Genomic DNA, 15,384 nt, shown 5'->3' with positions numbered 1-15,384 from the left:
TAAAGTGAGACTGACACTAAGAAATATAGTAGTGAAATTTCTAAGAGATCAGGACAAAGAAAGAACACTGAAGTTGATGAGGGGGACAAAAGAGGTAACATCTAAATGCACCCCAATCAGGCTAATATCAGACTTCTCTGAAGAAACACAATGAGTTTGCAGAAAATGGAATGGTATATTCCAAACAAAGATAAAAACTGCCATACTTTATCCTGAGGGACTACTTCAGACATGAGGGAGGAACAAAGGCCTTTTCAGACACAGAAACTCAAGGAGTTTTCAAACCCTTCCAATATATCTTGAAAGTCATATATTTTGAAAACAACATGAAAAACACACACAAATAACTGAGGAAGGAAACAGACTGACCCACAAAAGCTAAGAATTAAATGAAGCAAAGGTTATTAATTAAAAGACACAGATCAATAGGATCAGGAAAGAGAATCCAACTTCATGCGATCTCCAAGAGACATAACTAAACTCCAAACACAAACATAGGTTCAAAGTAAAGGACTGGAAAACAATCCTGCAAGTGAATGGGAATCTAAAGAAGGCAGGGGCAGACACTGTTGTATGAGAAAATAATAGAATTCCAGTTAAAATTGATAACAAAAGACAAGAATGGATACTATGTAATGATTAAGGGAATGTATATATCAAGAAGAAATAACATTCATCAGTGTATTTGCACCAAATGGAGGACCAAAATACATCAGGCAATGACTATCAACTCTGCAAACAAACATTAGAATAAATATATTTGTGGTAGGAGAATTCAATACCTCACTCTCACCAATGGACAGGTCAACTAGACAGAAAATAAATAGGGATACAATAGCCTTAAATATAGAATTAGATCTCTTGGCCCTCACAGTCACATACAGGGAACTGCACCCCCATAATAAGAATACTCATTATTCTCAAGTACATATGGGGCATTCTCCATAATAGATGACAGTCTGAGACATAAAACAAGTATCAGCAATTTCATGAAGACAAAAATTATATCCAATAACTTCAAAGACCACAAAGTTATATAAAACTAGAATCCAACTATCAAAGGAAAGGGAAATAACACATGGAGACTAAAAAAACACAGTAATGAAAGAACACTGAAGTAAATGAGAAAATCAAGTAAGAAATTAAAAAAAAAACACCTTCAGATAAATGAGAATTGGCACATAATAAAAATCACAGAAATAAATGAAATAGAAATTAAAAACAATACATGATGATTCCACTTTGAGGAGAAATGCACAGGATCCAAATAAAGGATTAGGGAAAAAAAGTAATTATAATAAAGTAAATATCAAAACCAACAGAAAACTATGAACCAGAGACATTCTACATGGAGGTGAGGGAAGCAGGATCAAGACAGGGGTGGGAAGAGCACAAGGGACTAGGGTGATGGTATATGGGTGAATTGATGGTGGCAATTTCATGGGGACTATAACCGAGATGAGAAAGCAAACAAAAATGAAGTACAAAAATGTACAAAAATGAAGAACAGTGTAAAAAATATATAAAACTAAAAATAAAAACAGTACAAAATATCAATGAAACAAAAAGTTGGTTCTTTGAAAAAATAAACAGAATAGACAAGACTCTAGCAAGGCTGACCAAGAACATAAGGGAGAAATTTTAAAAAATATAATCAAGAGGGCCTCCCCGGTGGCGCAGCGGTTGAGCGCTGGGTTGCGAAGCTGCCCGCGACCTCTGCGGTGCAGCGGTTCGATCCCCAGCTGCTCCCCGGCCACAGGAGGAGGGTCCCACATGGCGTGCAGTCCTCTCCTGCCGCCCGCTGCTCCCCTCAGCAGTGTACTTCAGTCCTTCTGCCTGCTCTGCTCCCCGCTCTGGCTCTGGTGAATTCTCTCGCCCTCCCGCGCTTCTGACTGTACCCAGTGCATGTATAAACAAAACAAACAAACAAACAAATAAATAAATAAATAAAAAACATGCCTCTATAAAAAAAAAAAAAATATATAATCAAGAATGAGAGAGGACAGAGTACAACAGATGATGCAGAAATTAAGAGGATAACTTGAGATTACTTTGAACATCTATATGCTAACAAATTCAATAACCTAGAAGAGATGGATAAAATATAAGAATTATACAATCATCAAAGGTGAATAGAAAAGAAATAGAAACCCTGAACAAAGTAAACACAATAAACAAATTGAAAGATTAATCAAAACTAAAAATAAAAACAAAGAGTGTACGACTTGATGGCATAACAAGTGAATTCTAACAAACCTTCAAAGATGAACTACTGTCTGTCTTGCTCAAACTCTACCAAAAACTTGAAAAAGAAGCAGTACTTACAAATACTTTTCATGAGGCCTACATCACTCTAATAGCCAAACAAAACAAAGACTGAACACAAAAATGAAAATTACAGAACATTCTCCCTAATAAACTTGGACCCAAATGGCCTTACTAAAATCCTAGCAATGCAAATCTAACTATACATTAAAAGGATCATAAACCACGACCAACTGGGATTCATATGAGGCATGCAAGGATGATTCAACATATGAAAATCAATAAACATAATTCACCACATCAACAACAAAAAAATCACATCAAGAGATTCTGAGAAAGCATTTGCCATGATCCAACATCTACTTATGATGAAGATCTCACAAAATTATAGATAAACAGAACATATCTTAACACAATAAAAGCCACTTACAATGAATCCATATCTAATATCATTTTCAATGGTGATAAAGTGTTTCCACTAATATCTGATACAAGACAAAGATTTCTACTGTCACCACTGTTGTTCAACATAATATTGGAATTTCCAGGTAAAACAACTAGGAGAAATATATAAAAGTAATCCAAACTGGGGAAGAAGTAAATTTATCATTGTAGATGACATGCTACAAACTAATATTCCATGGAAAAAATTGAAATAATCTGTTTAGTAAAGCAGTAGATTATAAAATCAAGAAACAAAAAATCAGTTATCTTCCTATATACAAAAAATGAGACAGGACAGAAAGAAATTTGAAAATTAATCTCATTTACAATTACACCAAGAAAAGTTAAATACCTAGGAGTAAAAAAAAAAAGTTAAATAAAAAAGTTAATAAAAAAGTTAATTAAAAATAGTTAAATAAAAAAAGTTAAATACCTAGCAAAGGAGGGAAAAGATATACATAAGAAAATCAAAACATTATTGAAAGAAAAAGAAAAACCTTCTAATGGATTGAAAGACTCAACATTGTCAAAATGGCCATCCTACCCAAATATATAGATTCAACACAATCTGTATTGCATTTTTCAAAGAATTGGAACAAATACTACTGAAATTCATATGAGATCACACAAAACCCCAAATAGCAAAAACAATTGTGACAAAGAAGAAAGAGAATGGAGGCAACACACTTCCACCTAAAGCAATATTATAAAGCCATAGTACTTAAAACACTTCTACCTAAAGCAATATTATAAAGCCATAGTAATTAAAATAGCTTAGGGGGCCTCCCTGGTGGCACAGCACTGTGAAGCTATCTGCAGCCACTAGCAAGGTACTAGTTGGATCCCCAGGCAGGCAGGGAGCTAACCCTCATGGCGCAGCAGACCTCTCCTGTCTTGACCACTGCTCCCCATCAGCAGTGTATTTCAGTAGATCTGCCTGTTCTGTTCCCCAATCTGCCTCTGGCGAATCCTCTCACTCCCTGAACCTCTGCCCTGTACCCCAGGTCTTGTATGCATAAATAAATAAATCTTTTTTTTTTTAAAAAAAGATAAAATAGCTTAGTATTGGAACAAAAACAGAGAGATAACAAAAACAGACACAGAGACCAATGGAATGAAATAGAATTGAGTCCAGAAATAAACACACACATACACGCACAATTAATGTTTAACAAAGGAGCCAATAACATACACTCAAACAAGGATAGCTTCTTCAATAATTGGTGTTATGAAAACTGGACAGCTGCATGCAAAAGAATGAAACTGGACCATGATCTCACACCTATACAAAAGCTCAATTCAAAATGGATCAAATACGTGGATGTAAAAGCTGAAATCAAAAAATATATACAGAAGGAGACATACGCAAAACATTCCATGACATAAACTTTAGTAAAACATTTAGGGATTTATCTCTAACAGCAAGGAAAACAGAAGCAAACATAAACAACTGAGACTACATCAAACTAAAAAGCTTTTGAACAAAGAAAGAAAGCATAATGAAAATGAAAATGCACCCCTACTGAAAGGAGAAAATATTTGCCCACCATGTATCTGAAAAAGGACAGATATCAAAGAACTCTTAAAACTCTATTTACACAAAACAAGTAACCAGTCAAAAAATTGGCAAATGAACTAAACAGACTTTTTTTTTTCAAAGAAGTCACTCAAAAATGTTCAACTGGGGGTAGAAGGAAGTAAAAAAAAATGTGTTCACAATCACTTAATATTAGAGAAATGCAAATCAAGGCCATAGTGAGCTACCATTTCACACCTGTCTGAGAATGGCCCATATTGAAAAGATCAGAAGGATGTGAAGAGAAGGAAACCCTCCACACTGTTGGTGGGAATGCAAACCGGTCCAGTCCATATGAAAGCAGTATAGAGGTGTCTCAAAACATTAAAAATGGAACTGGGTCCTTCCAGGTGGCAAAGCGGTTGAGCGCTGTGTTTCGAAGCTGCCCACAGCCTCTGCAACACCGATTTGATCCCCGGCCGCCAGGCAAGGGTCCCACATGGCGCGCAGAACTCTCCTGCCGTGCCTGCTGCTCCCCTCAGCAGTGTACTTCGTCAGTCTGCCTATTCTGCTCTCTGCTCTGGCTCTGGTGAATTCTCTCACCCTCCCATGCTTCTGACTATACCCAGTGCTTGTATAAATAAATAAATCTTAAAAAATAAATAAATGAAAATAAAAATGGAACTGACATTTGCCCCAGTAATTCCACCCACAGGCATCTACCCTCAAAATACGAAAACACTTACTTGAAAGGAAACTTATACTCGCATGTTTACTGGAACACTATTTACTATAGCTGAATTATGAATACCATGAAAGTGCCCCAGAACAAATGAATGGATCAAGAAGTTGTGGTAAATATACACAATGGAATATTACTCAGTGATCAAAAAAAGATAAACTGAGGCCATTTGTGACAACATGGATAGAGACTGAAGGGATTATGCTACATGAAATAAAGCAGGAGAAAGATAAATGCTAAATCATGTCACTAATATGTGGAACATAAAACAAGTAGACTGAGTCATATAAAAACAAAATTAAAAACAAATCCTTGATAGCTGAGTACAGAACTGAAGCACCAAGAGGGGAAGAGAAAGGGGAAGTGTATAAACAAAGATGGATGGAAGCACAATAGTGTATGGTGGTGGAATATAGTGAGCTGGTGGTGGGTGCACTACAGTGGTAATATCTGATGGTATTATATCCTACTGGTACTATATCCCAATATTACCTCAATTAAAAATAAAATAAAAGCATATAAGAAATAAAATATTTTGGAAATATAGCCTGGTCAATTTGATATAGAATCAGCTATCAAAGGCCTTATTCCGTCTAGTCAAAGAATGAATAGTTTAAGCTAAGTCATTCAGATGTGTTTTCCCCTGAATATGTACTTGATTAAAGGGTAAAAATTGTGTATATTAGCCCCCATAGTCCAATAGAGACACATGATCCTCTCCTTTTTTCCATAACATATAGTTATGACTTTTGTTTCCCGGTCTCCAGTTACTAATCCCTTTAAACATGTCACCAGTAGAATCTCTGATATCTAATACTTTAATTTCACACAGATCAGAGTCATTTGCTTTGGCTTATTTGAAAACAAAACAACAATACTGTAACTGCTTCAAGCAAAGTCCAAATATTTGCCAAGATAAGTATCATATTGATAGTGGTAATTTTGAAGTTGCTTTTGAGGATTAAGAAGCCCCAATTTCTAATACATAAAATTTTAAAAACCTTTTCTATATAATTAGAAATTTGAAACTTAAAATTAAACACTCTCTAAATTATCAAATGAGACAAAAGTAGAATTCCAAATGTTAAATTTTAAGTGTTTAAGAGCTGAAGTCACTCTGTGGTAGAAGTCCAAGTGATGTCTCCACAGAACAGGAGAATTTCTGGGACACTTTGAAAAAAAAAAAGTTGAAATCCACTGGTTCTGTGGTCATAAAAAGAGTAAGGGAGTGAGCAGTATATTTGTTATCCAGGTAAATATTTGCTTCAGTGATATATTTTAGGCTCACTGTGTTATACTATGACATTTTATAACAGTTACTGCCTCTTCACAAAGCAATAATATATTGAATAATTAATTTAGCACAAGTGGCGACGGTGCTAAATCTGCTTATTTAAAATAATGCCACCACAGTTCCCAAAAAAGGAGCTGCTTTTATTTTATTAATTTTATGTTATTTTTGACACATTATGTTTATTGAGGTAAATAGTAGGTTTATACTGTTTGTCCCTGCTTTGTGGCTTATAGGTTTAAACCTCTACAGAGATATATACAGGGGTATATATTTCACACACTGCCTAAACCAACAATGGCCCCGAGAGGAACAATAGCTAACGTGAGTGTAAGCATGACTATACAAGAAAAGATAATGAGACATCTGTGGGAAGTTCAGGTAGACATATCTAGAAAAGGCATAAAATCTAAGTTTTGGAAGTCAGAAGAGATTTCAAGTCCGAAAACACATCTACAACTTAGAGAAAATCTTTGTGAGTCTATGATGAAAAAAAAAAAATAAGCTGTATAAAAGCTTGGAAAATCGTTAAGATGGAAGACTATGCAGATTTAAAGTAAATAAATGAATGGATATAGAAAATAATTTAAGTAGAGAGATGCACATTTTTTTAAAACTGTTAAAATTTCAAGAGGACAAACCAAAGGCTATCAAAGACAGGAGAAAAAACAGTGATTTCATAAAAGACAAGAGAAGAGGGGATTACCAGATTGTAACATATTTAATGATAATGTGAGCCAAGAGGAAATTAGAAATGCTGTGTATCATTACAAATTATCACAACTCTTATAAGGAGTGACAAAGTGTCCCTAAAAGGAGAGTATACCATAAATAAAACAGAAGAGTTATCTTTGACAACTATATGAAAAGTGAATTTCTTTATGACAAACATTACAGAAGAAGTATTTGAGGCTAGACTGAGTCCCAACCAAAGGCTTCAAGCATGGATAGGGAAGAATTCATTACAGCGTGAATTTCAGATACTGGATGACTATGACTGGTAGGCAACTAATACTGACATAATAAAAATATTTGATACCATAAATTAAGGAAGGTATATATAGTAAATATATAATGCTGATAAAATAATAGTATAGTGTTTCTATAAAATGACAAGTTAGTCAACAATGTCAACAACAACAACAACAACTACAAAACAAGCAGGCAATTAGACAACCAAGCAACTGTTCAATTCTGGAAAAAAAACAATAAGCCTTACTGTGTCTGCCCATGCTTCAATACAAAATCAAAAACAGAGCCATGGTTTTTTTTATGCTCTCAAAATTCCACAGAATTTCTTCCATAATATCAAAAACTATAACTAGACAGTGTAATAACAACTTTAAGAGAGCCATAAGTGAGAACTAATTTACATAATATTTTAAAAAGATTTTTGTCATATCCCAGTTGTCATTTCCTCAACTAATACAGAGTTCTGCATATATTAGTGCTTAGTAGACATTTACAAAATAAATAAATAATAATATAGGACTATAAACTGTGGTCCTGAGTGAATAACTATTTAGGTCTACCATACTGGATTTATATGTTTACACATTTAACATAATATCATTAGTGTTTATGAAGACATTAACTTTTGCTGAAAATGTATTCTGTAGTAGAAAACACATAAACTATTTATTAAGTTTATCATTAAAGAAATGATATGCATTTCAACAGAAAGTACATTTTTATTTTATTATATTCAAATTTATATTATAGTGTTTGTATTATATTAAATATGATATATATTATATTTTATATTTATTTTATATCTTTATTATATTCATGAGATGAAAATTGTACTTGACTACCTTTTACATATTTTTGAGTTGATAAATTCTGCATGCATTGTAGTGGTACTAAGAACAGTTTCTCAAGTCAAGAACACCACTGAGATAATTGGTAGAAAAATTTCACATCAACAAAAAAGGTGAACAGGTGTCAAATTTTCAAAATGTGAAGAATTAGTCCAGGAAAGGATCTGCAAGTATATAATTAGAGTCATCATGTTCTGTTCAGTTGACACAAATGGTTAGTTTTCTTGCTCTGAATAGTTAGATCTTACTATTGAAATTTTTCAACTATTTTAGCACAAATATGTAAAGGAAAATAGTAAAAGAAAAATTATAATGATGAAAGGACAGGCAAAAGCACAGCAATATGAAAGTGAAACTCAAAAACAAAGTCTTGTTCTTAACTCTAATGATGCAGAAATGTTCCAAAATGGCATTTAAAAGACCACATGGGAATCTAATGTTCATGTAATGGCTGAATTTTATATTCCAAAGAGTGCTAAAATACTATTTCATTCCACATATTTTTTTTTTTTATAATATGACTTGGAGATGGAATGTGTTTGATCCCTTGAATTTGGCATAGGTCTGACAATAGCAGAAGAGACACTGTAAACTGCAAGGCTAGTTCATAAACTGTCTGCTATGTCTCTTGGAAAGCTTGTTCTTAGAAAGCAGCACCCTGCTGTGAGGACCAAATAGAATAAAATGGAGACTCTAGCTCAGCTTCTGTGGAGTTCAAGTCAATAGCTAAAGTCAAATTGCTAAGATAAACATCCTAAAAGTAGACCTAACACCTCAGTCAAGGTGCCCACATTGATGTTGTGTGACCTGATAGACATTCCCTCAAGTTTAGCATATTTGCGGTTTTATGAGCAAATTTAAAGATCATAGTTTGAAGATTTTGATGTTTTGTTATACATTGTTTAATCATAACAAATGCTTAATTTTGTAAATGAACATTTTTTCTACATAGCAATACAAATATATGCATTAATGAAAAATATCTGCAATAGATATATAAATGTAAAATCTAAATTTCTTTATTTCACAGAATGTTAAAGAATTAGTCAATCTTAAGTATGATAATGAAGTATAGAATTTTCTCATCCTGGACTATTATAACATTTACCTAAGATACATGATTTTATTTTCTTTTTAAACATCCATGTACCTTCTTTCACAATATAGGATTTCTTCCCATAGGTATCATCACCATAGTTTTCCCAGCAACAAAGTGTCCACAATTTTCTACCACACTCCACCATCCTCAACTTCCCCCTTTACTTTCCCCCTCTTCCCCTTCTGAGGGTCTCAGATCTATGGTCTGCTTTCAAGTGTGAGTCTTACAGTTTGTCTTCATCTGATACTTTGCATGTATTCTCTAGATTGCATATAAATGAAAACATCTGGTATTTATTTTCCTTCTTCTAGCTCAATTTGGTTAGAATAATCCCATTTCCATCCACATCACCGAAAATGGCATGAGTTTATCCTTTCAGATCCCTGGGAGCGGGGTGGGGTGGGTGGTGGGTGTATGTGTGTGCACGCACATACCACTTCTTAATCCACACATCTGTTCTGGGGCATTTAGGTTGTTTCTTGTTTATTGTACATAGTATAGTGTTGCTATCAACATAGAAGTGCACGTTTCCTCTTGAATTAGTGTTTTTGTGCTCTTTGGATAGATACCTAGAAGTAGAATTTCTGGGCCACATGATAAATCCATTTTTAGTCTTTTGAGGAATCACCATACATCTTTCCACAGGAGCTGGATCAGTGTACATTCTCACCAGTGGTGTAATAGAGTTCCTTTCTCCCCCCACACCTTCCCCAGCTCTTTTTTTTAAATTTTTTTTTTAATATGGACAATTCTCACAGATGTGAGATGGTATCACTGTTGTTTTGATTTGCATTTCCCTGATAATAAGTGATAAGATACATGGTTTTAAAAGAAAATATGTTTTACCTATTAGCTACATTGCCATGGAAAAATTACTTAAACACAGTATCTGAGAGGGCTTATTTGTAAAATGAAGATAATACTAACAGAGGAAAAGAGTTTCAGTTAATATTTTTGTAGACTTCACACAGTTCATGACATACTGGGCATTTTATATAACCATTAATCATTATTTGTATTTATATCACTGTCCTGATTTTGGATTATGTTAAAATCTCTGATTTCCTTTATTTTCCTCAATACATTATACAGTCATTGGACTGATTCATTTAATTTAGCCATTGTTTTATCAGTAAGTCACTTCTGTTGGTATCTCACTGATACTTCAGCTATATGAACCAATAAAAGAAAATAGCCCTAGCAAGAAACTGCATAGGAATAAGATAGATGTTCAGTCTATTATGGAAGCGAGGAAAGAATACCCAATGTTCCTTTATAAGGTCAACACACACTGCTTCTCAAGCTGCAATCTCTATCTTCCTTTATTTCCCTCCATATGTTAAATACTACTAAATACTCATTGGACTGATTCATAGATTCAGTATTTTACCCTAAGTCGCTTCTCTTGATATCACACTGATACTTTAGCTATATAAGCTGACTCGAAAAAATAAAAAAAAATAGCTGCCTTTTCCTCAAGTTTAATGCTCACCATCATTAAAAGTTTTCTAACTAGTATTCAACAAAAATAATATCATAACATACAATTTTAGGTAATCTACAACAGTCTGATGAGAAATGTTCTACATTAGCTTATTTATCTACAACATTAAATTTAGCTGAAAATTTGTATTATTTTCTTTCTTTAATGCATACCATAAGATTTATCTTTTTTTCCTCCAGTTTTTATTGTTTATGCAAACCAAGTAGACAAGTAATAGTTTTGCCAATAGAGATAAAAGTGATTCTCAGCTGTTAAAGATTTGCTGTGAATACAACCCATAAATGTATTATAATATCAGTTAAGAAATCTCCAAAGTTAAAAAAAAATATAAGCTGCATTTGAGGAAAAAAATCTGCTTTATTTTCAAGTCTCATAAACAGAGAGGCTCTCCAAAACTATACTTCTCACATGTTTGAGAAAAAAATTCAAATGCCATCAAACAAATTCTGACAAGTTATGTTACCAACTGAGAAAGCTGAAAGTTTTCCAGAGGGATGGCAAAGACATTAGCCAATTAGCTGACTCCTGGGAATTTCATTCTCTGTAATATAGGGGAAAGTTGATATATGAACCTCAGCAGGAAAACCATTTGCCTTACAGTTTTTCATTCTTATGTATGAATACCTATAATCTATAGAGGTCTAAGGCTTGAATTCCAAGTTGACAACAATTTATAGCTCTATTAGAATTTTTAAAAAGATGCATTTTGGGCCTCCCTGGTGGTACAGTGGTTGAATGCCATGCTGTGAAGCTGTCCGCAGCCTCTTCAGCACTGGCTCAATCCCGGACAGCAGGCGAGGATCCCACATGGCATGGCAGACCTCTCCTGCCGTGCCCCGCTGCTCCCCTCAGCAGTGTATTTTGTCAGTCTGCCTGTTCTGCTCCCCGCTCTGGTGAATTCCCTCACCCTCCTGAGCTTCTGACTATACCCAATGCTTGCATAAATAGATAGATAGATAGATAGATAGATAGATAGATAGATAGATAGATAGATAGATAGATAGATAGATAGATAATCTTTAAAAAAATTAAAAAATGCATTTTCTAGTGTTGAAAATATCAACTCATGGGCCTCCCCAGTGGTGCAGCGGTTGAACGCTGGGGTGTGAAGCTGCCCGCAGCCTCTGCAGCGCCGGTTCGATCCCCAGCTGCTCCCCGGCCACTGGAGGAGGGTCCTGCATGGCACGCAGACCTTTCCTGCCGCCCACAGCTCCCCTCAGCAGTGTACTTCAGTCCTTCTGCCTGCTCTGCTCCCCGCTCTGGCTCTGGTGAATTCTCTCACCCTCCCATGCTTCTGACTGTACCCAGTGCTTATATAAATAAATAAATAAATCTTTAAAAAAAAAAAAAGAAAATATCAACTCATGCCTCACCTTTCAGTTTCTTTAAAATGCATCTATAGGGAACACATATTATATTAAGAACTCATCAACTCCCATCCACAATCAGCTAGTTATAATTTTCAGTAATATTTCAGAAATTTAAAAGATAAAGAGTATCCTGTTGCTGTGTTCCCTCTGAATTAGAACTGCATGTTTAGATGAGAATTTTAGAAAATACTGGAGGCATTCCCCTTTGGAATGACCTAGAATATTTTGACAACTGAAATCTGTTATGATGCATGGACTATGAATTAAAAAAAATAAATAATATTCAATGTCAAATGGATAGTTGTTTCATGAAATACTTTCTATTTTGTAATTATGCATCAAGACCCAAAATTTACCCATATTCTCTAAAATGGCTTGTTAATCACCCAGACTGAATTTTCGTAATCTTACCTAATATGTCTGCAAAACACTTGAACAGGATTTCATTGTGCTGAAGAGGTGTAAGGAAAGGGAAAAAAAGAAATATATTTACCGGAGTTCTTAATTCAGGTATGGCAGCTTGATAAGTGAGTGGCCGACAATCACGAGTGTTTGGCACGAGGACACAAGGAAGAAACATTGGACCTAAGTCATCTCCATCCAGAATGTCCACTGTGAGTGTGGTGGTGGTAGTCCGCCGTTCATTCAGATTTTGTGCACGGTCCTGAGAAAGAAAATTTAAACGAAAGAATGGTTTGTTGATATTTGGAGGCAATCTTTTCTTTTAAAATGATTCAAAAGTAACCTGCTTAAATGAACTGTATGAAATAATGAGGTTAGATATATAGTAAAATCCACTTGTATTTAATTCCCAGTTTCTTGAAAAATATATTACAGTAGCTATCTGTACATTTATAGGTCCAGCCTTCAACTAACAGATTTTGTTATGTGCTTATTCCATCCTTAGAAATCTACTTCATTGAGTTTTTTGATGCATATTATGAAGAGAAAAAAAATTAACATTAACTTAAATCACTGGGAAAGCTTTTCTGGAATAAAACAAAACTTTAATTATAAAATGAGAATAAGGAGGAGGAAGAAAACACCTAGCTATTAATGATCTGTAGCTGTAAACTCGAGATTTGAAAGATAATTTTTATAATTATTTTAATTTATAGAAAGACTGGGACTATAATAGAGTCCACCTCTATTCCTTACCCAGTTTGCCCTATAATAACTACTTTGAAAGAAATTGCAATTTCAGAGAAAAGTGTGCTTTTAGCAGTTACATGAAACGTAGGTTCAACTTCCCTTTTTTTCACTAGAATATATACTGGCAAGAATACAGTTTTTGTTGTTTATTCTTTGTTTTTCTAGTTTGAGATATAATTGGCCTACAACACTGCGGAAGGTAGGGGTGCACCAAAGTGATTCTGATATTTTTACTGGGGTTATCTGATTTCGACAGGAAAACTACAGAGGTAAAATGTTGTTTTATCATATTTATCAGTAAATATATATATGTGTGTGTGTATATGTGTGCATATATGTGTGTGTATATATATGTGTGTGTATATATGTGTGTATATATGTGTGTGTATGTGTGTGTATTTATAGACATACGATATGTGTGTGTCATTAACATAATATTTAAGTTAACTTTGATTACCAGAATGAGGGTGTGCTTGTCAGTTTTCATCACTGTAAAGTTTACTCTTTACTTTTCCCTTCCCATTTCTTTGGAAGGAAATTACTATGGTCAGTCCATACTAAGGTGTGATAATTATTTCATTAGTAATTTATACTGATCTATCACATTTATCTAAAAAGTGCTTGTCAAAGGATACAAAGAATAAACATTGAACCCATTGAGTTCAACATTGAAGTCATCTTCATCCAGAAGATTCACTATGAAGATAGTGGTGGCATTTTGTCATTCATGATGACAGAATCTGGAAATGTCTTTACTTTCATAGTATTTAGCTATCTTGAAGAATTATTTTGATTTTCTATTTCCTTACAATTCTATTCTATGCAGCACCCAAAAAGTCATTATACTTAGATGTGTGTTCAAAAAGCACCATCAGGGACCTCCCCTGGTGGTGCAGGTGGTTGAGCGCAGTGCAGCGCTTTGAAGCTGTCCACAGCTTCTGCAGCACGGGTAAAACCCCAGGCGGCTGGCGGGCGAGAGTCCCACATGGCACGGAAGAACTCTCCTGCTGTGCCTGCTGCTCCTCTCTGCAGTGCATTTCGTCTGCCTGTTCTGTTCCCCGCTCTGTCTCTGGTGAATCCTCTCACCCTCCTGCGAATCTGGCCTGTACCCCAGTTCTTGTATAAATAAATAAATAAATTTAAAAAAAAAGCACTATCTATATTCAAGTTAGAAATAATCCAATAATTCACCAATCAATAAAGAATATTTGGGGGGGTGTATGTGTGTATAAAACAACATACAATTTAGCCGCGAAACAAAATGAAATGCTGATAAATATTATGACATGGATAAAAACATGCTAGATGAAGCAAGTCAAGCAAATAAACAAATAAAAGGTCACAAAATCTATGATTCCATTTACATGAAATATACTGAATTGGTAAATCAATAGAGACAGTGCATAAATTGGTGGTTCCAAAGTGTTGCAATAGTAGGTTTAAGGAACACATGTTTAAGGGTTCTAATGTCTCTTTATGGAAAAAGGAGGGAAACAGAAGCAGTGTTTGAATAACAATATAAATATGTGAAATGCCACTGAGTTGTTCATATAGAATGGTTAATTTTATGCTTTGTTGGGCCTCCTTGGTGGCACATGGGTTAAAGTCTCAGTGCTATCAAGCTATCACCAGCCACTGTGGCATGAGTTCAATCCCAAACCAGGGAGCTAACCCAGATGGTGCAGCAGATGTCTCTTGCCTAACCCACTACTCCCCTCAGCAGTGTATTCCAGTGGATCTGCCTGTTCTGCTCCCCACTCTGTCTCTGGTGAATCCTCTCACTGCTCCCCCCACACTGGCCTATACAGCTCTTGTATGCATAAAAAAATAAAAATCAATCTTTAAAAAATTTATAAGTTGGGGGGGCTGCAATTGTATGGGGAATATAAAAATAAAATTTATTATTTAAAAAAAAAGAAAAACATCATTGCAAGGACTCTTGATGTTAAAAAAAAATTTATAAGTGAACTTAACTCATGAATTTTTTAAAAATAATATTATTATAGTAATAGTTTGACATCTTATTTTAACTTGCTTTTCAATGTTTTTCTATAATGACATTTATTAAGCATTAATATGTTTAACAATTAAAAATGTTTCTCTTTTTTAATTGGAGTAATATTGCATTATAATATTATATAGGCTTCAAGGACATATCATTAAAAGTCAACATGCTTAGAT

The 15,384-nt window shown here is 34.4% G+C and overlaps 1 protein-coding gene across 7 annotated transcripts in view; it reads right to left on the bottom strand.

Moving 5' to 3' along the window:
• The window catches only part of PCDH15 (protocadherin related 15), a 1,524,279-nt gene that overhangs the window by 361,875 nt on the left and 1,147,020 nt on the right, over window positions 1-15,384 (bottom strand). For all 7 annotated transcript variants that reach the window (XM_054690675.1, XM_054690674.1, XM_054690669.1 and 4 more), the window contains one exon: window positions 12,545-12,715. In XM_054690675.1, the coding sequence (XP_054546650.1) occupies window positions 12,545-12,715 (171 nt within the window). The remainder of the gene's footprint in view (window positions 1-12,544; window positions 12,716-15,384) is intronic.

This window comes from Talpa occidentalis, unplaced genomic scaffold (genome assembly GCF_014898055.3).
Source record: "Talpa occidentalis isolate TD23 unplaced genomic scaffold, MPIMG_talOcc4v2.1 talOcc4.8, whole genome shotgun sequence".
Taxonomy (NCBI): Eukaryota; Metazoa; Chordata; class Mammalia; order Eulipotyphla; family Talpidae; genus Talpa; species Talpa occidentalis.
Note: the sequence above shows the minus strand (reverse complement) of the source record. Positions and strands in the feature narration are given on the sequence as shown.